At 42.4% G+C, this 21,556-nt stretch overlaps 1 protein-coding gene across 1 annotated transcript in view; it reads left to right on the forward strand.

Annotated features, from left to right (window-relative positions):
* Positions 1–16,243, forward strand: part of LOC126467648 (protein unc-93 homolog A-like) — a 345,755-nt gene extending 329,512 nt beyond the window's left edge. Inside the window, exon 6 of the mRNA XM_050096484.1 lies at positions 13,670–16,243. Coding sequence (XP_049952441.1) covers positions 13,670–13,983 — 314 coding nt within the window. The 3' untranslated portion in view covers positions 13,984–16,243. The remainder of the gene's footprint in view (positions 1–13,669) is intronic.
* The last annotated feature ends 5,313 nt before the right edge of the window (positions 16,244–21,556 follow it).

The raw sequence follows: 21,556 nt of genomic DNA on the forward strand, positions 1-21,556 counted from the left end.
CTTTTCTTGCTATTGTCAGACTGTATTTTATATCCTTTCTGCATCAATCGTCGTTGCTTATATTATGGCCAAAAAATTAAAAGTCGCGTACTACTTTTAGTGTCTAATTTCAAATCTATTGATGTGTAAATTCTCTCTCTGCGGCTAAATGAGGGACTTTTTTGGTTGCCAGGCGCTTTTCGCTACTTTTATTTTCGAAGCACCATCAGTGCTCCTTTTTACATACGTGTTCTGGTCTGTACAGTCCAAGATGTCGTTTTCTTGGCGTTGGGTTATGGATTTAACAGTCATATTACTAGTATGTCTTTCAAATAATAAAGTAGAATAAATATAACTTTGAACTATAACTGCGAAATGTGCAACCCAACGCCAAGAAAGGGACACCTTGGGCAGTATAGAAGAACCAAACACAGTTCGATCGTGACACGGTGTAAAAATTACCTCTGGAGATGCTTCGAAAATAAAAGTAGCGAAAAGCGTCTGGCAACCTAACAAACAGCATTTCATTTAGTCGCAGATGCAGAATTTATACACCTAGAAGAGAGCGACATTTAAATGCGCCACTACTTAACGACGGAAGGTACGTGAAATGGGAATATTCTCGAACGAATCATTCCTTCCACAGTGAAGTGAGAGCCGTTACGAAATTTCCTGGCGGATGAGAATTGTCTGCTGCACCGGGATACAAACCCAAACACTTTCGCTGTCAATGGCCTTACCGGTTGGGCTACCTAGCTGCTATTCACAAACCGCTTTCATAACCTCAGTTCTGTCAACATCTATCTCCTATATTCTAAACTTTCATTAGCTCTCATGTTACCTTACAGTCCTGGAAGAAACAGCATTCATTTTGTAGATGGAGAACTTCCGACGTCCTGCCGCAAGGAATTCCTTAACTTTGATGGCAGAAATATTCATCTTTCTTATCTAAAAGGAGATCAGGATAATGCCTCAACGTTTGTTTTAAGCCGAGTTATTGCGCTCTGAATTTTTTTATCAGCCTTAACTGGTTTCATACAACCTGTTACGACCTTCCCTACTTCACAGACACAACCAACCGATTCGGCCCATATTTGGCAAATCGCTTGTGTGTAACATAAAATGAAAGACTCTAAGACATTTTGGCCCAACCTCATGCCCCATTTTTTGAGGAAACTACCCTAAAATTTCATTACGCGCAATAGGCTCAATTGACGGTATCGGTAGATAATTGAAAATTGAGCATTTTTAGTCAGCTTACACAGAAACTTTTCCGACTTCCGCGTTAAACGAAAGCGCCGCTTGCGTAGCTCGGAGAACGTGCGTTCGATTCTCAGTTGTATTCTGCAGGTTTTCTTATTCGTATATTTTGCGCGTCAAATCTGGTAGGAATAGGCGAGTTAGAAAGATAAGTAAAAAATAAACCAATAAGGAATAATAACAAAGTAGGCAAGTAAATTTCTCAAACGACTTGGATTTGTAAAGAATTAAAATTTAATCCTGTTTTGTTTTTTTTACTATGAGTCTTTTACTCACTCTGTTAAATGTCTTCAATTTTCTTCGAACAATATAAACATTCGAAGCAAAAATATCTCGCGGCACCAAGAACATCTAACGAATGCATTCTTCGCACAATTACATCATTCCTTCTGAAGATCTGGGGGAAAACAAACTTTGATTACATTTAAAAATATTACTTTTTCGAGAATTTATTTTGATGTATCCACGCATTGATAACATTTCCTGAAAAATCGCTGCTGAAAGTTAATTATGAATTATGCTGTGGATCGTTACTGGATCCACTCTGTTGTGCAATTTGCATTGGGTCTCCTAAAGCTGACTGTAATTTTGAAGCCTGGAAATAAAGATTTTAACTTGACAGTAAAAATGGAAATTACACGACTGAAGCAGAGGTGTACTGTTTAGCGGTATTACTTCTACCGTGCAAGTCGGTTGACCCTCGTCATTTATAGATATGATATCATACGTGACAGTGTTAGTTTTTCCACCTCGTAAATCGAGTATCAGACAAAATGTGCATGGCTTTAAAATGTTGGCAAGATATGTTTTGTAAATTGAATTTTTCTATGCCCCAATTTGAAGCAAGTTAAGTAAACATTTTTTAACGAGTCGGTTAAATGACTGACCTCTTCTATACCCCGAGGACCATATTAGTCATTAGTTTCTTATAAGCACGGGAAAACTATACGCAAAAATTTTCCGGACACTGATGGAATATTGCATCATGTACGAATGCGTTATTTTATGTACATTACCGAGTGCGAGAAGGGTTAATCGACTGCGTTATCTTATGTACACTACCAACTGCGACAAGAATTAATCTTTCTCCCTTATGCGATAACGTGCGCCGAATGCTCCTCTTCGCAGCCATCTTTCTCAGAATTGCAATACAACGAGGGTTAAAATTTTAAATCTTTTCTAATCCAAGTTGTTCGAGAAATTTACTTGTCTATGTTGTTATTATTCTCATTGATTTACCTAACGTATTAACTCTCCTGTTCCCAACAGTTTCGATGAGGAAAAATACAAATGAGAAAAAAAACTGCAGAATGCTACTGGGAATTGAATACAGGTTATTACAGAGCTACACTTCCTGTTAGTTAAGATTTTTAAATGGCACGTGCACCTAATATTTTCTGTTGTTTGGGAAAGGCATCAGGTCCGGACAATAAGGAAAATCAGGATAAGAGCAGAAATAACCGAATCGTTATCGCGCGACTTCTTTTGCACGATAACGATCGATAGAAATTTTGACAAAAAAGGAATAAATAAGAAACAGTTAGTGAAGTCTGGATTAAATGACTAAATCCGGGGGAGGACTCGAACCTCGGCTAATCCCGCGCGGCTAAAAGTTAATTGTTTGGAAAACATTTCAGGTAATGAATAACTTAGTGTTACTCACTATAATGAAAACTGTTGCTGATTTTAGAAATGCAAATGTTCAGAAATACTTGAAAAGTTTGTAATGTTTGATTTAGTGAAGGATAAGTAATTTTACGCTACTCTGTGAGCAGAGTTTGCAATGCACACAAAACCATGAAATGTATTATTCTGAAGTAATATTTTGTCAACGTTCATTTAAATTATGCTTTTACTTTTTTATTTTTAGTTATTATTCTTTAAGTAGTTGTTTTGCCAAGCAACAAAGTTCACTGCAGTTAAATGACAGTTTTATTTAGTTCTCGGTTTAGTAAACTGCTCCTGTTTATTTTAGGCACCGAAATTGAATAAGTTCATTACTTCCCCACTGGTGGTGTTCTTGGAGTCAGTAATGGTGATAAGACAGAGCCCTATTAGGTAAATGATTGAGGTAAAATTCAATTAAACTAGAACAGTTGCTGCACTAAGCACTCCATTATTCAATTAAGACAGAAATGGCTCTGAGCACTATGGGACTTAACATCTGAGGTCATCAGTCCCCTAGAACTTAGAACTACTTAAACCTAACCAACCTAAGGACATCACACACATCCATGCCCGAGGCAGGATTCGAACGTTCGACCGTAGCGGTCGCGCGGTTCCAGACTGAAGCGCCTAGAACCGCTCGGCTACTTAATTAAGAAAAACTACTTCGCTGGCTAACCTTGTACAATCTAAATATGAAACTAGTCGGAAATTACTTTGATGAGTCGCTGCTGACGCGATGTAAGCCATTATTAGTCGGTAATGGATGGCAACAGGCTCTTTTTTTTGTCGCTCCACAAAACAAAGTTTGGGCCCACAGTACTCTTCTTGAATATTAATTCCTCTTGATGAGAATGTACTGTGCCCAATTACAACTACATAATAAGTGTGGCCACATATTTAAAATCTTGCAGTTTATTCGGTACATTCGCAAGCACCGCGTCTGCATTTGACCACTTGTCGCTAACAACTCTCTCGGCCTACTTATGCCTGACTCCGCGCTTACGCGCCCAGTGGCAATACTGATACTCATTTCAAACATGTTTTTTCCTCTACTTACGGGAAAATATGCGTTCGTGCACCCTATAAATGTTGATGAAAAATGCTTAGTTTTCAATAATCTTCCTGTCTCCTCAATTTTCAATCGATTCCGAGTCGTGAACGTTAAGGGTAGTTGTCCAAAAAACGGGCGGTTTGGAGTGGGGATTGTTGAGTGAAAATATCTCAGAGTGTTTCATTTTAGGTTGTACACAAACGACCTGCCAAGTAAGATCCGGATCGATTGGCTGTGTCAGAGTATGATTTGCACCTAACGGCCTTGATTATTTGTTGTGTGTATTTCGATCTCTGTCTTTCCCTGCACTTCGCCTACTACGTGACCCTCAGTTATAATGTTAAGTTTCTCAACTAATCTCATTTCTGATGCTGCTCATTATTATCCCCTTTCTTTGGTTTACTCTCAGTCCATATTTTGAGCTCTTTAAACTTTTAATTCAATTAAGCAGGTCTTTAAGTCTTTCTCACTTGGACAGAGGATAAAAATGTCATCAGAAAATGTTATTGATGTCCTGTAACACAATCCAAATGCTGAATCTTTATTTTACTCCCTCATTGCTTCTTCGATGTACATGTTGAACAGAAAAGGAGAAAGACCACGCCTATCTCTTACACCCTTTTTAATCCGAGCACTTCGTTTCTGGTCTTCCATTTTTGTTGTTCCTTCTTGATTCTTACTCAAACTGTACATTGAGGAGAGAAAAATCGCAGGATAGCAATATGCACCTATACAGATGGCGACAGTATCGCGTATACGAGGTATAAAAGAGCAGTCCATGGCGGAGCTGTCATTTGTACTCATGAGATTAATCTGAAAAGGATTCCAGCGTGATAATGCCGCACGACGGGAATTAACAAGCTTTGAACGCGGAGTGAAAGTTGGAGCTATACGCATGGGACATTTCATTTCAGAAATCGTTAAGGAATTCAATATTCCGAGATCCAAAGTGTCAAGAGTGAGCCCAGAATACCAAATTTCAAGCATTAACTCTCACCATGGACAATGCAGTGGGTGAAGGCCTTCACTTAACGATCGAGAGCAACACCGTTTGTGTAGAGTTGTTAGTGCTAACAGACAAGCAACACTGCGTGAAATAACCACAGAAATCAATGTGGGACGTACGACGAACGTATCTATTAGGACAGCCCGGCGAAATATGGCGTTGTTAGGATATGGTAGCAGACAACCGACGCCAATGCTTTTGCTAACAGGACGACATCGCCTGCAGCGCCTCTCTTGAGACCATGACTAAGTCGGTTGGGCCCCAGACGATTGGACAACCATGACCTGGTCAGATGAGTCCCGGTTTGAGTTGGTAAGAGCTGACAGTAGGATCCGAGTGTGCCGCAGATTGTACAAAGCCATGGACCCAAGTTGTCAACAAAGCATTGTGCAAAATGGTATGGGCCATGCTTACATGGAATTGACTAACTGAACCGATCATTAACTGGGAATAATTATGTTCTGCTACTTGGAGACCATTTGCAGTCACTCATGGACTTCAGGTTCCCAAACAACGATGGAATTTTTATGGATAACAATGAACAATGTCACTAGGCCACAATTGTTCGCGATTCGTTTGAAGAACCTTCTGGACAATTCGAGCGAATGATTTGGCCACCCGGATCGCCAACATGAATTCCATCGAACGTTTATGGGACGCAATGGAGAGGCCAGTTCGTGCAGAAACTCCTGCACAGGCAACACTTTCACAATTATAGACGGCTGTAGAGACAGCATGGCTCAGAATTTCTTCATGGGACTTCCAACGACTTGTTGAGTCAATGACACGTCAAGTTGCTGCACTATCCGAGCAAAAGGAAGTCCGACACGATATTAGGTGATGTCGAATGCCTTTTGTCACCTCAGTGCGTATTACCTGTCTCTCTGCACCTTGCACTTATTTTTCTGAGAATTTCGAACACTTTGCACCGTTTTACGTTTACGAATGATTTCTGTAGATCGACAAGTCCTATGTGGGTGTCTTAATTTTTCTTAAGTCGTTGTTTCCATGATGAAGCGAAACGTCAGAACTGCCTCTCAGTGTCTATACCTTTTTTTTCTAATGCCGCACTGATCGTCATATAGCAGATAACCAGTTTTCTTTTCCTTTCTTCTTTCTCAGCAGTTTAGCTGGTTGTCCTTTGAAATTATCTTCTTCTTCACTTCATGGAGTGTGCTCCTCACCTACTCCAATCTCATTTTAGCCATTTCTTCTGTGGTTTCCTGTGATCTCGTTTTCCTGTTTTTAGTTGAATACTTGTTATGCTTCCTTGTGGCATCATCATTTCAGTATGTTACACCGATTTTAGTCTGTTTAGTTTCATTAATTCGTTAAGTGAAAAAATTCCTAACTCATCTGTGATGTCGCAATTTTTTCCTGATCCCTCAGACTGCAGCTTTTCGTGCACTTCATATATTTCTTTAGACTGCTCTGTACACTCATTTTGTCTTGCTTTTCATTGTCCACGACTTTGAGCCTTATGTCAGAACTGATATAGCCATTATAGTATAAATTTTTCCTTTTGTTTCTTCCCGTACTATGCTGCCTAGTGTTCTTTTTCTACTCTACGACACATTATCTGATGTTTATTTAATTTATTCGGTACATTATTTTCAAGTTGGCAGCTCACATTACATCCTAGAAAGTTAAAATAAGAAAATTGTTCTGAAACATGACCACCTAACATAGTTTGGAACATGGATGGTCTTCTCCTTTAAAAACTATAATCTAAGTCTTTGTAGGGAAAATATTGAAATTGCATATGTAGTCTAGGTAGTGTACTACTCTTTGTACGTCGACCTCACTCAATACAGCATGCAACAACGAGAGAGGATGAAAGGTGTTCCTAGCGCCTTGTATAGGACAGACCGAGAGGGATGTAGGCGGAATGGGACAAGTGGATTATCAGGCCGAATTAAAGTAATAAACTCCAAAAAAATATTTTGTTATTATTGCAAATACGTGTTGGGTGTTCCAGGAAGAATATCCCATGTGCCAGTAGCATGGGCAACAGAGTAGGTGGGCACAAGTTAAAAGGTGTTAAAGAGACCAGTGATACACTCAAAGGAATTATCCGAATGAGACAGAAGTCAGTAGACTGATGTACATGTACAGACAAATGATTACGATTTGCCGGCCGGGGTGGCCGAGCGGTTCTAGGCGCTTCAGTCTGGAACCGCGCGACCGCTACGGTTGCAGGTTCGAATCCTACCTCGGGCACGGATGTGTGTGATGTCCTTAGGTTAGTTAGGTTAAAGTAGTTCTAAGTTCTAGGGGACTGATGACCTCAGATGTTAAGTCCCATAGTGCTCAGAGCCATTTGAACCATTTGATTTGATTACGATTTCAAAACATCTGGATGATTTATTCAAGAGAAAGAACTTCACAAATTGTAGCGCATTGGACCAACTCTGACCTTTATACAAGCAGTTGGCTTGGCATTGATTCCTAGAGTTGTTGGGTATCCTCCTGAGGGATAAAGCATCAAATTCTGTACAACTGGCGCATTGGATCGCCAAAATTCCGAGATCGTTGGAGGGCTCCACCCAGAATGCGCAACATTTTCAGCTGGGGAGAGATCTGGCAACATTTCTGGCCAAGATACGGTTTGGCAACCACAAGCATTAGAAACTCTCGCCGTGTGCCGGTGAACATTATCTTATTGAAATGTAATCCTAGGATGGCTTACCATGAAAAACAACAAAGTGGGGCGTAGGAAATTGTCGATGTACCGCTGTGCTGTAAGGATGAAGCAGATGACAACCAGAGCGGTCCTATTATGAAAAGAAATGGCATCCCAGATCGTCCTTCTAGTAGTCAGGACATACGGCGGGCGCCAATAGGTTTGTTATTCCAATGCTGTCCTGGGCACCTCCAGACATGTCTTCGGCCTGTAATCTCATTGACTGGAGTAGAACTGTCTTCAGTTATGAGTCCTGCTTCACACTGAGCCCTGGTTACCAGTAAAGAGGTGTCTGGAGACACAGCCCACAACCAGGAGTGATGGTCAATGCCATTTCTTTTCGTATCAGGACCCCTTTGGTTGTCATCTGTTTCATCCTTATACCGCAGCGGTACGTCGATGATATTCTATTCCCCATTCTGTTGTCCTTCAAGGCAAGCCATCCTGGACTTACATTTTAGCAAGTTAATGGCCGCCCACATGTGGCGAGAGTTTCTAATGCTTGTATTCGTGCTTGCCATGCACTACTTGGGCCAACAGTGTCCCCGGGTCTTTCTCAGCTGAGCATGTTTGGACCATTACCGACAGGGCCTTTCAACCACCTCGGAATTTCGACGATATAACGAGTCAATTGGACAGAATTTGGCACAATATCCCTCAGGATGACATCCAACAACTGTGTTAATCAATGGCAAGTCGAAAAAGTGCTTGCATAACGGCCTGTGTTGGACCAACACTTTATTGACTTGCTCAATTTGTAAAGATATTTCTCTTGAATAAATTATCCAAATGCTCTGAAACTGTAATAATTTTTTTGTCCATACATGTAAATCACATTACCTATTTCCGTCCCATTTGTACAATTCCTTCGTGGTGCAACGTTTCTTTCTTCTTCTTTTTCTTAGAGTGTATTTCAGGACGAATGCGGAATATTAGAAAGAGACTGAGGCAGGGAGAGGAGCAACTTCCTGTAGAGGCAAGGGCAGAGGGCCTAAGTCATATGCCCTGGAGAAGAGCTACAGCGCAAGAGACGAGGAGACAGAGATGTAGAGAAGGAAAGGGCGAGATCCAGAAGCTTCTTCCGGCAGGCAGGCACTGGAGGCAGCCACATAGTCTCTCTCCCACGTTTCCTAGTTGATTATACGTAGTATGTAGAATTATGTAACATCTTGGACTATGGCCTGTAAATTCATTAAGCATACAGTGGCATATGTAGCTGGCTGGAATAACTGGGTACTGAATGCAGAATCTTAGCAACATAGAACTGCACTAAAATTTTTGATGTCTTGAGATCTACAGTGTGACTGACAACTGGGGCTGTACACGCAATTACTAGATTGTACAGTCCTAAAACTTGGGAGCCCTGCTCGGGAGAGTGGACTACAAGAGAAAGTGGCAGGTCAGGTAGCTTAAGGTGGTAGTCCCCTACTCGACTACCTAGCTAGAGACTGGTCATCTTTTAATGGGGAAATCTCACTACTCAGAATTACCAGCCAGAGCCAGACAGAGTTTGAAATCATGTCTACAGCAACATTGCTCATTGGACACGATTGCCTCCCCACACAATCACCCATTTTAAAGACATTCCACATCAACAGTTACACAGAATCTTCTTTTTCTTTTACCTTTTCCTACATGGTCTGTCTCAAAAGTTGAGAGAACAAAACTTTCAAGAGAATCAGAAGGGCTAGAGCGATGCAACATTCAGCGGCCTTTGTGCTGTGACAGTGTGAGTATCATGTTCAGCTCGTAATGTGTTATGGTGACACGTCGAGATTCAAGATGCAGTTGTTAGTCGAGGAGGGAGAGGCGATCAGATTTTGCGTTAAACTCAAAAAATTGGGCTCTGAGACGGAGAGTCTGATTCCAGAAGCCTTCAGAGAGGAAGCAATGTCCGAGCCAAGAACTTACAATTGGCACAAAATGTTCCAGCGAGCGAAAAAATGTCGACGACAATGAGTGATTCGGCTATCTGCCAAACGCACGAAAATGTGATCATGCAAAACGTTTTGAATGGGGATTGACACCTGAGAGTAAGGATGGTAGTAGAGATTTGCAATAAGCCCAAACCGAATGTTTACATATTTAGAGAATCGAATAAGGGATGAGAACGGTCTGCGCAAAGAATGTTTCAAAATTGCTGACCGACGAACTGAAGGGAATCTGTGAGCTGAAGTGTCTCGAGTTGGAAATCACGACAGTGACCCTAATTTTTGGGAAAGAGTAGTGAAAGGCGAAGAAACATGGATTTTCGAAGATGATGCAGAATCAAAGTGAAACAGTTAATGGCCAGTATTCCACTCAAGGCCTCACCCATTTATGGGATAGGATAAAGTGCGTCAGGAAAAACATCGTTAACAACTGGATTCGGCATGACAACAATTCACTGAGCCACCGCGGCCTCATCGGGCAAGAGTTTCTCGCTTGAGAACGGTATGGCATTATTGTCTCAGCTGCCATACAGCCCTTACTTCGCATCACCGGAGCTCCTTTTGTTTCTGAGAACAAAGAGAGGCTTTGAGGGACAGCATCAGGGGTCGTGGGAGGGGGTAAAGCACGCTTCGACACTCTTCCTTAACCCTTAAACGTCCCAGGTGCGATCTCACAGACTGCTAGCGTTTATTGTTACTCTGTTGCTAATGCATAGGTGAGGGGTAGGAGATTACATAGTTGTCTAGTCGTTCTTTCCTGAAGCTGCCGCAGCTTTCTTTGCCAGTAGCCGCTTGAATGTGATGTGGACCCATACTATTACTGCTTCTTTCGTGCTAGCATTCTCTGAGGACAGTGTAGGAAGTGACACTGTATCAGACAGTGACAACGAAACTGGAAGTGAACATTATTAAGAATAGGAGCAGCACAAAAGTGAAGATGAATTGTTTCGCCACCTGTGAATTTCTGTAATGACACAAGTGTTCAGAGTGATACAGACAGAAGTGTAGATGGTGAATCTTTAGCTAAAGTTTCAGCTAGAAATATATTTGGTCGAAACAAATATCGCTGGTCGCCGAAGCCTCCTCCAATTATGGGTAATACGTTTTGTTGGACATAAGTGGGGTGAATGCGTTTGTCCTCCACAATTCCTGCAAACACAATACTCAGGTGAGCTGCTTTAATGTTTTGAAGAAGCTTGCATACTCGAAGGTGACACAACAGATAAAAAGCGAATCAACAACTGTCACGTACGCTGTGAACTTTGTGCATCCAGTCACCGTGTTTTCGGTGTAGCGGAACCGAGAGTAGAAGTCATTGTAGAACATTTGGAAAAATGCAAAACATGCTCCACCTGTGATCCAAAAAAGAAGAGAAAGATGCCTTATATATGCCATTGTTGCAAGATGCTAATCCGACTTGACTTCTCTACAAAAAGTTCCAGTGAATGGAAAAAAAAATCTGAGAAGGAAGATACCAATCTAAAAATGTACTTCTATAATTTTCATTTTTTTAATTTTTTTATGCCTTTATTATTACATGTGTAACAAACAACAAAAATATAGCAAGAAGTAAAACTTAGGGTGGAAGGTATTTGAGTTTTCACAGCATCAATAGTGTCATGTAACATTATGTTAATTTTGTGCAGTTTTCCGTTTAAATGTTTCCTCATAAAAATAAACTTTAAACTTTATTTGAATTTTTTGTACAGTATTAACATAACGTTCTACATAAAAAAAACTGAAATGCTGCTCTGATATTGCTGAATGCAGTTTTTACGGCTACAGGTTGTTTCAAAAAGGATTTTACAACTTTGAAAATTCATATAAATTAATTCATAGTACCTGCAGAGGTGATTGTAGTGTCAATTTGTAGAGAAATACATCAAGTTTTGTCTCGCATAGTTCGCTAGTGCTAAATCGCACCGTAAGGCAGTTGCGTTAAAAATGGCTGATTTCACTGGACCCGAGTGTGCTAGCTGTGAGTTTTGGTTTGAAGAATCGAAGCCAGCGACAACAGTTCAGTGTAATTTCCATACCAAGTACGCTAAAGGTCCTCCTAGTAGGCCTACAAATTATGAGTGTCATAAATTTTTTTTAGAAACAGGATGCTCGGTAAGACAAGGGAAATCATGAGGTCGTCCAAGCACATCTGACGACGTCGTTGAGCGAGTGAGACAACGTTTTGTCAACAGCCGTTCGAAATCGACCGGGCGTGCATCTCGCAAACTGCAAATCCCACATACGACTGGCGTGTACTGAGAAACTGTTTGCATTTGTAACTGTGGAGACTGACGATTGTACAAGCAATAAAAGAAACTGATAAAATTGATTGCAAGATCTTCTGTGTGGATATTGTAAATCGTTTACATGAGGATGAACATTTCTTGGAAAAAACCATCTTTTCTGACGTCGACTTTTTACTTAAGTGTCAAGATTAACACACGTAATTCTAGGATTTGGGGCAGTGAAAATCCACATCAAACATTGCAGCATGTTAGTGATAGCCCTAAACTGAACAAGTTTTGTGCATTGAGGAAGAACAAGTGTACGGCCCCTTATTTTTCCGTGAGAGAACTATCAACAGGATATGTTACAACAATTTTTGATACCTGAGATCGAAGAGGACGACCAAGAACGAAATGTTTACTTCATGTAAGGTGGTGCACCACCCCACTATCTGGCTGACGTCTGGAATTTTCTCAGTGACTGTTTTACAGGTCAATGGATTCGCCGTTATGCGCCAATTGCATGGCCGTCACGTTCTGTAGAACTGATACCATTCGATTTTTTTTAATGGGGATTCATCACAAATATCATGTTTGTACCTCCTGCGCCGAATTCTCTACCTGAACTTACAGCAAGAATTTACGCCACCACTAAGCGTGTTTGGGCAGAAATTGACTTCCGATGGGATAACGAATGGAAGCCACATACAACATCTTTAGTTTAAGGGAAAAAAACTTGATGTGTTTCCCTACAAAATAACACCAAACCCAGCTCTATATCATCTTTCAATAAATTTATATGTATTTTTAAAGTTTTGAAACACCCTGTAGTGGTCTACAGGCCGCACCTGGGGCAGATTGTGACAAAAAGTGACCTGAGAAATAAAGGGTTAAGGAGATTTCCAATGACAGCTTTCAGGAAGCCTACGCAGACTGGGTGAAGCGTTGGAAGTAATGCATAGATATAGAAGGAATGAGATTTTCACTCTGCAGCAGAGTGTGCACTGATATGAAATTCCTGGCAGATTAATACTGTGTGCCGGACCGAGACTCGAACACGGGACCTTTGCCTTTCGCGGGCAAGTGCTCTACCATCTGAGCTACCCAAGCACGACTCACGCCCCGTCTTCAGAGCTTTACTTCTGCCAGTACCTCGTCTCCTACCTTCCAAACTTTACAGAAGCTCTCCTGCAGGACTTAGCCGAACTGGCACTCCTGGAAGAAAGGATATTTCGGAGACATGGCTTAGCCACAGCCTGGGGGATGTTTCCAGAATGAGATTTTCACTCTGCAATGGAGTGTGCCCTGATATGAAACTTCCTGGCAGATTAAAACTGTGTGCTTCATCGAGACTCGAACACGGGACTTCTACCTTTCGTGGGCAAGTGCTCTCCCATCTGAGCTACCCAAGCACGACTCACGCCCCGTCCTTACAGCTTTACTTCCGCCAGTACCTCGCCTCCTACTTTCGAAACTTCACAGAAGCGAACCTTGCAGAACTAGCACTCCTGAAAGAAAGGATATTGCGGAGACGTGGCTTAGTCACAGCCTGGGGGATGTTTCCAGAATGAGATTTTCACTCTGCAGCGGAGTGTGCGCTGATATGAAACTTGCTGGCAGATTTAAACTGTGTGTCGGAACGAGACTCGAACTCGGACCTTCGCCTTTCGCGGGCAAGAGCACACAGTTTTAATCTGCCATGAAGTTTCATGGAAGAAAATTGCTTTGAGATTTTTAAGGTTTTATACGTTAAAAGCGATAAATCTCTTTAAAAAAATTTATTCACGAAGCTTTTGGGACCTAGCCCGTATGCTCAATGTGCATTTCTCGTGTAACGAGAAACCGGTGTGTTTTCCTTGCCCGCAGCGCTGTTCGGCATCCTGTTCCGCGGCAACGAGCAAGCGGCGTACAGCAACTTCCGGGTGTTCGAGAGCGTGGGCTTCATCGTGTCGTACGCGTACAGCCCGGTGCTGTGCACGCACGTCAAGCTGTGGCTGATGGCCGGCCTGCTGGCTGTGGCCGCCGGCTGCTACTGGTCCGCGGAGTGGCTGGCCCGGCGCCGGGACGCCGCCTCCTTCTGGCCCCACGACAAGCAGAGGGAGCGCCACCACCAGCACCAGCACGACCACCACAGAGACTCCTACAAGAAGCCCGCCGGCAAGGCTCTGCACGGCTGGTAGTGACCCGATGAAGTGGGGAGGGCACAGCGACTCGAGACAACGACCCACACTCACAGCCTTCATTAGTACGTCTACTTACTAGCGAGAGAACTGATGTCTTCCCAGTTTCTTTGGATATTATACCCCGTCGAGTCCCATCGTGACCACACACAGCTGTTATCAGGGTTGGAGGGAACTGAGCTGCTGACAGGTCTCGACGGTCGTACGAAGTCGTACAGTGCACAGTGCTTCACCACTGACGTTTAGCAGGGTATAGCGATGTAAGCGGCCGTACAGAGTTTCGGTTGGGACAAGAAAAGTAGTTTGAAGTTTTCTTCACGCTCTTCCTCGGCAGACATTTCTGGCAGTTCGCTTAAGTGCATTATCCCACTGGACGTCTTTGTTATCCGCTTTGAATAGAGCCATTCCCTTTTGCAGTCCAAATCAGATCGGTCAAAGGCTTCATTACAAATTGGGTCATTTTTGCTAGACAACATCTTGAAAACATCCCCTGCAATGCAAAGTTGTGTCCATCTCTTTAATATTTGTTGTGCCTGTTCTCCAGCAGTCTCCAACTATTATACCTATGCCCATCTGTTCTATCAAACAATAAATGTGACTCATTGAGGTTGTATTGTATGTTAACCGGGGACCTAGAAACGACGGAGTGGCTCCGTCCCCGCCGCAGCTGCAGTGATTCACAACCCCACGATGACTACCGCAGTCCACTTCACACCTCCACCACACCGAACCCAGGGTTATTGTGCGGTTTGGCCCCCCGTGGACCCCCCAGGGAACATCTGACACCAGACGAGTGTAACCCCTATGTTCACGTGGCAGAGTAATGGTGGTGTACGCGTACGTGAAAAACTTGCTTGCGCAGCAATCGGCCGACATAGTGTAACTGAGGCGGAATAAGGGGAACCAGCCCGCATTCGCCAAAGCAGGTGGAAAACCGCCTAAAAACCATCCACAGACTGGCCGCTTCACCGGACCTCGACACAAATCCGCCGGGCGGATTCGTGCCGGGGACCGGGCGCTCCTTCGCGCCTGGAAAGCCGCGCGTTAGACCGCACGGCCAACCGGGCGGGCTTCATTGAAGTTACTTCCTCATCGGCAAATCAGCAGCAATTGAGCGTCGCTTTGGTGTCTTCGTCGTTTAATAGTGCGATTTTGGATGATCGACTGAGATGTCGATTCCATTTCACTGCACTATATTTCGACAAGCGACCCAGTCCTTTTCTTCGAGGGCTACAAGCTGTTTATTGTGCGTATTCGCTTCCTGGACTCCATCCAGATTGTGCGATATTTGTTGTTGTCTCGGCTCCGTTATAGCCGAGTTCTTCCTTCTCCCCTGGTGCCCACTGCTCCCATTAATGCTCACTTCTTATTCGAAGCCCGCACTGTCTGTACCGTAAACGTACATTGAGCGTTTTCCACCTCTGATGTATGAGTACCATAAATGACGAACAATTTAAACACAAAAAGGCTGATAATAAAGTCCACTAGTGAGCCAATATTTTTTGGATAGGCTATAGCATAGACCATGGGAAGCTGCAGGGCGTAAGAGTGGAACAGAAATGATTGTTCTTCTGCTCCCCACTTCATCCTTCTTCTGAACTTCCTACTGTACCCACTGCTGAGATCACGTTACTCCTGGTTCTTAGCCAGGCCAATTGAATCCCGTGGCAGTCTTGGTGTGGTACTCTTGTTGACCAGATTATTCTCACCATGTTTGACGACTCATCGTTGAGAATATTTGATCGTTACCTCTACCTTACACCTGTCCTGTCTGTATAAGCAGCTTACCTACTTGCGTGGGCGAGGGTAAAATAAAAACAGTTGAAACTTTGGGTGCCGAGCCTAACGGCTTCGTTGTGGCCTGGAATGGTCCTCATACACTAGTGACTGCAACAACATGGGTGGTCTAACACCCGAAATAAGTGCCCCTGGGTAAACCTTGGAGAACCATACGCGGTTTCATGTAAGATTGGCCACACTACAAAATATCAGTCGCTATTGCCATCAATAGCGCCAGAAAATGAGTTTCAACAAGATTGTGTCTTCCTTCAAAAAACTAGGTTCTTCGAAACAGATGGCTGGCTATGAGCATGCAATAAGGGCCAATTTTCTTTGGCCGTTTCTGTAATGACTGTATCATGAATTTTAAGTTTATAGCTCTGTAGAGGATCACTTGCAGATACATTTTTTAACTCAATCTTTTATCAGTTTATGGAAAAAACGACTATACTTACTAAATGAAACACTTTATTCATGTTTCACTACAGAAATAGATAATAAATAAATAAAAATTGTTACGGAAAGTCGAAAATGTTACTTTTTTGGTTATTAATATAGATCCTATTTCCCTTCTGAATCGTTACTAGCTCGATATGTTATCATCATGCACAATGTACAACTTTATATTCAACAGCAGACAAAAAAACAGCACGAGAAGGAACAGCGCCATGATGAGTTATGCAACACAGGATTGTTTGAAATATATTATTTAGCAATAAATTTCTGGCTGCTACACCAAAATTAGAGAAATTCGACAAGTTAGAGCCAATACAAAGACTTAAAGACAATCATTCTTCCCACGCGCCATTCACGAGTGGAGCAGGGAAGGGGGGACCAGTTAGTGTTACCAGAAGTACCCTCGGCCACAAAACGGCGGCTTTAGGAGTACTGATGTAGATGTAGCATCCACTGTCAAAAGCAAGGCAAACATCTCCATATGTGTTAATGTGTGTCTAGTAACGATGTGAAAAATGGTTAATAATGGGTCAGGAAAGTAAAGTAACGGTAATGCAAAATTTTAGTTATGTGGAATAGAAACTAAGACTGAATCATCACAAGAAGAGGAACTACGAGTAAAATAATCAGTAACGGTGGAAAATCGAGTTCTGCAAAACAAGTTGATGGCATGTCTGATTTCTTGCATTTTTCAGCCCTGAGTTCAAGAAACTATGTGCATTTACGTGAAGTTTCTCTTTCGGTCAGTAACGAGTGTTGGAGTACTATTGGGCATCACGTAATCTAAGAAATATTAAGTATCTTAATTTAAATTTTTTAAATGCCAGATGTAAATAATTATTAGTATTTAATACAAAAGTAGTTTACTAATACGACTGTTATGAAGCTAAATCTGAGGTTCATAATTTTGTGTAGTAAACTTACTTTATCAAATCATTATCTACTATACAACATGAAGTAAACGGATAAAACAGATGCCAGTACGTACAAGGGTTGCCCAGAAAGTAATGCACAGCGTTTTTTTTTGTTAAACAATTACACACTCGAAAGAATGGTGTTTTATCTACATATCCTATTTTTCCATGTAATCTACATCCTGTTCTATGGCCTTCCTCCAGCGCGAAACGAGGGCGTGTATGCCCCATCACTCCAATCCTTGTCCTGTGTGAATCACCTTCTCATCACCCTCAAAATGTCTTCCACGAATCACATCCTTTAATGGCCCAAACAAGCGGAAGTCCGAGGGGCTGGGTCAGAGCTGTAGAGTGGATGGGGTAACACTGTCCAATCCCGTTTTGCGATGTGTTCAGCGGTCCTCAGACTTGTTTGGGGTTGAGTGTTATCATGTTGCAGCAAAACATCTCCTGTGTTGCTGTGACGCCGAAGTCACCGGAAGCGCGTCTTGAGTTTTGTTAATGTGATGACATATACTTCTGAATTAATGATGCCGCCTCTTGGCATCACATAAATGAGAATCACACCTTCACAGTCCCAGAACACGGTAATCATGACCTTATCGGTGAAAGCAGTTGTTTTGAATTTTTTCTTCTGTAGAGAGTTAGGATAGCGCCATTTCATCGACTGTTGTCTTATTTCCGGCTCAAAATTGTGAACCCAGGTTTCATGACTTGTCACAGTCTACGACAAGAAGGCCTCCCCCCCAGCTACAAAACGTTGCAACAAATCAAGGCAAATGTTTTTTTTTCTGAACGATTTGTGAACCACTGTTAGACACTGCGGGACCCATCTTGCACGCAATTTTTAATATCCAAGAGTGCAGATAACTGCATCCACACTTCCTTTGCTGATTGACAGATGCAGCGCCTAACTGCCGAGTCGTAATGCTTCTGTCCTCATGAATGACATCAGCTCGCTGCAACATGTCAGGTGTGACAGCCATGGATGGTCTCCCCGACCGCTGCAAATCGTGGACCTCCGCCGAACACCCTTCTGATGACATCACCCACCGTGCCCAGCGACTAACTGTACTTCTGTTGACGGCAGATGCTCCATAGATGTTGCACAAGTTTTTGTAAATATTCCCCACAGTTTCTTTCTCTGTAGTGATAAATTCAATGACTGCACGTTGCTTGTAACGGACATCACCTAAAGAAGTCTTTTTGAAACTGTCCTGCAGCAACGCAATCTGTCGGAAGTGACGGAAACTAGAAGCGCTCACTCAGGAGACTTCAAATAATACACACGTAACGTTTCGCATTCGAAGCATTGTATTTTGCTGAGAAAAAGAAATGCGGTGCATTACTTTCTGGGCAAACCTCATATAGACGCCCGTTTTAAAACAAGAGGGGTAATGTGGTGTCACCGCCAGACACCACACTTGCTAGGTGGTAGCCTTTAAATCGGCCGCGGTCCGTTAGTATACGTCGGACCCGCGTGTCGCCACTATCAGTGATTGCAGACCGAGGGCCGCCACACGGCAGGTCTAGAGAGACTTCCTAGCACTCGCCCCAGTTGTACAACCGACTTTGCTAGCGATGGTTCACTGACAAAATACGCTCTCATTTGCCGAGACGATAGTTTAACATAGCCTTCAGCTACGTCATTTGCTACGACCTAGCAAGGCGCCATTATCAGTTACCATTGATATTGTGAATCATGTACCGGCCAGACCGACGTTCACCATTAACGGATTAAAGTTAAGTATTCCACCAGCTACGTCCGTTTTTCTAAATTCTAATTTCCTTGTCCTGTTCCAGACCTCACGCCAGCCTGCGTGAGCTAAAACGCGTGCCTTTCGACCTCCTCTAGTAACCCGGTGTTGGCTCTCCTGCCAACCAAAACAGGTAACGTTTCGAAGACTGAAACTACTGTGATATTGCACAAAGCTATAGCGATTAACGTAAAGCAATAGCTTTGAAAGGCATAACGAGTGAAATTACAAACGTGCATATACGGCGTCAATTAGTTGTGTTTTAAAAATACTCATACATAACTAAACAGAGGAGAATTAAGCAACTGAAACTGACAAAGCAGCTACGGTAAAGCTCATATGTGCAATTCCTTGGAATTTTCTTGCTGATATACACCTGTAGCGTATTATTTTGTCTTCCTTCATGTGTCTGTGTTACATGTACTTGATTGTTTTTAATAAAATCCTTATGGCTTGTGAATGCAAGAACGTCACTTCAAAACATCAGAATGCGAACTTACTAACGCGTGTGTGTGCCACATTGATAGAATGAATTCCACCTTGTCTCTCAGCACTATGAATTTTCTCATCGTCCTCCTGATTATTGAAATTTGATCGCCAAATGTGGGATCAGTGTCCAATACAGCATCAGAAAATCTTAGGTATCTTAATTTATAACAGATAGTTACCAATGGCGGATATTATAACCTTTCCCCCAGGCTGAAATGATTTATCACTGTCATATTTGCGTTGCAAGAACTTGCGTTGGTATAATTTAAGTCAATTCCGCAATTAAAACACAAAGCAAGACGGTTAAATTTTATAAACAGTGTCAGACTGGACTATATAGCTCACTGCATTAATCTTTCGACATATCCCATGAGTCTTCACGGTAAATAAAGATTTCAGTATCTTCGTTGAACAGACATTTTTGTGTCATAGTACTTCAACAATAATATTTGATCTACGCCGTCGTCAGGCGATAAACCGTGATCTCGACAGTCTTGACACTAATTGGGCAAGACGAAATCTGTAACACAGCTAGAAATACTAACAATTATTCCCTGTTACTGCCTTCACTTATGCTGAACAACTGTGGTTCAATTATCAGGCGTTTAAGGTAATCACACATTTCATATTCATCCCTACAGTAGTTATTCCTAGTTTTGAGATTACTGATGTATTATTTGTAACTGAAGATCAGTATTTTACTTACCTGCTTTATCAACACAACTGCAATGTGAACTGCAGTGAACTATGTGTAACAGAATTTCCTAATACACAGATTAGTAGCTAAGAATCTATTTAATAGTGTAATTAAAGCCTTAAACAAATCTTGATACTAGCTAACCTTTTCTATTTTGTGCATGATCAACAGTATGAGGTACAATCCAAGTAAGTAAGTAGCGAAAGTTCCTGGCAGACTAAGAGGCAGACCGGCACTCGAACCCGGTACGTAGGAGATGAGGTACTGGCGGAAATGAAATTGTGAGGGCGGATCGTGAGCCGTGATCGGGTAGCTCAGTCGAGTACAGCAACTGCCAGTGAAAGTCAAAAGATTCCGGGTTCGAGCCCCAGTCCGCAGGAAGGTTCTGACCAGAGCACACTCTGCTGCAGAGTGAAAATTCATTTTGCGAGCAAAGTAGCGCACGATTCTCAAAGGCTTTTCGGCATGCGTATTGCTGCTAAGAAGTATTTGGTAATTCACTGCAGCTCTACGACACTTTCACCCCATTTGCTTCACTTTTGTTTCAAGAGAGGTCACAGTTCGTAGTGATAGACGGTAAATGATCGAGCAGAACAGAAGTGATATCTGGCGTTCCACAAGATAGTGTCATAGGCCCTCTGCTGTTCCTGATTTACATAAATGATCTAGGTGATAATTTGAGCAGCCCCCTTAGATTGTTTGCAGATGACGCTATAATTTACCGTCTAGTAAAATCATCAGACGATCAATTCCAATTACAAAATGATCTAGAGAGAATTTCTGTATGGTGAGAAACTTGTCAATTGGCACTAAACAAAGAAAAGCGCTATGTCATCCACATGGGTACTAAAAGAAATCCGAGAAATTTTGGGTATACGATAAATCACACAAGTCTAAGGGCTGTCAATTCGACTAGATACCTAGGAATTACAATTACGAGCAGCTTAAATTGGAAAAACCACATAGATAATATTGTGGGGAAGGCGAAACAAAGACTGCGCTTTGTTGGCAGAACGCTTAGAAGATGCGACAAACCCACTAAAGAGACAGCCTACATTACACTAGTTCGTCCTCTGCTGCAATATTTCTGCGCTGTGTGGTATCCTTACCAGGTAGGATTGACGGAGGACATCGAAAAAACGCAAAGAAGGGCAGGTCGCTTCGTGTTATCGCGCAATAGGGGAGAGAGTGTCACTGATATGATACGTGAGTTGGGGTGCCAGTCACTGAAACAAAGGCGGTCTTCTTCGCGGCGAGATCTATTTACGAAATTTCAGTCACCAACTTTCTCTTCCGAATGCGAAAATATTTTGACTCCAACTGACAGCAACGCAAATCACTGGACATCGGAGAAACATGGTAGCTTCCTGCTACATGGCTGCTAGTAAAAGAAAGAAAATTTACGTGATAGTAATATGAAGGCAGTGCAAAGGTGTGGCATTGGGAAGGTGCGGTGTCCACACACACAGGCGAATATGGTG

Source organism: Schistocerca serialis, chromosome 1 (assembly GCF_023864345.2).
Source record: "Schistocerca serialis cubense isolate TAMUIC-IGC-003099 chromosome 1, iqSchSeri2.2, whole genome shotgun sequence".
Classification (NCBI taxonomy): domain Eukaryota; kingdom Metazoa; phylum Arthropoda; class Insecta; order Orthoptera; family Acrididae; genus Schistocerca; species Schistocerca serialis.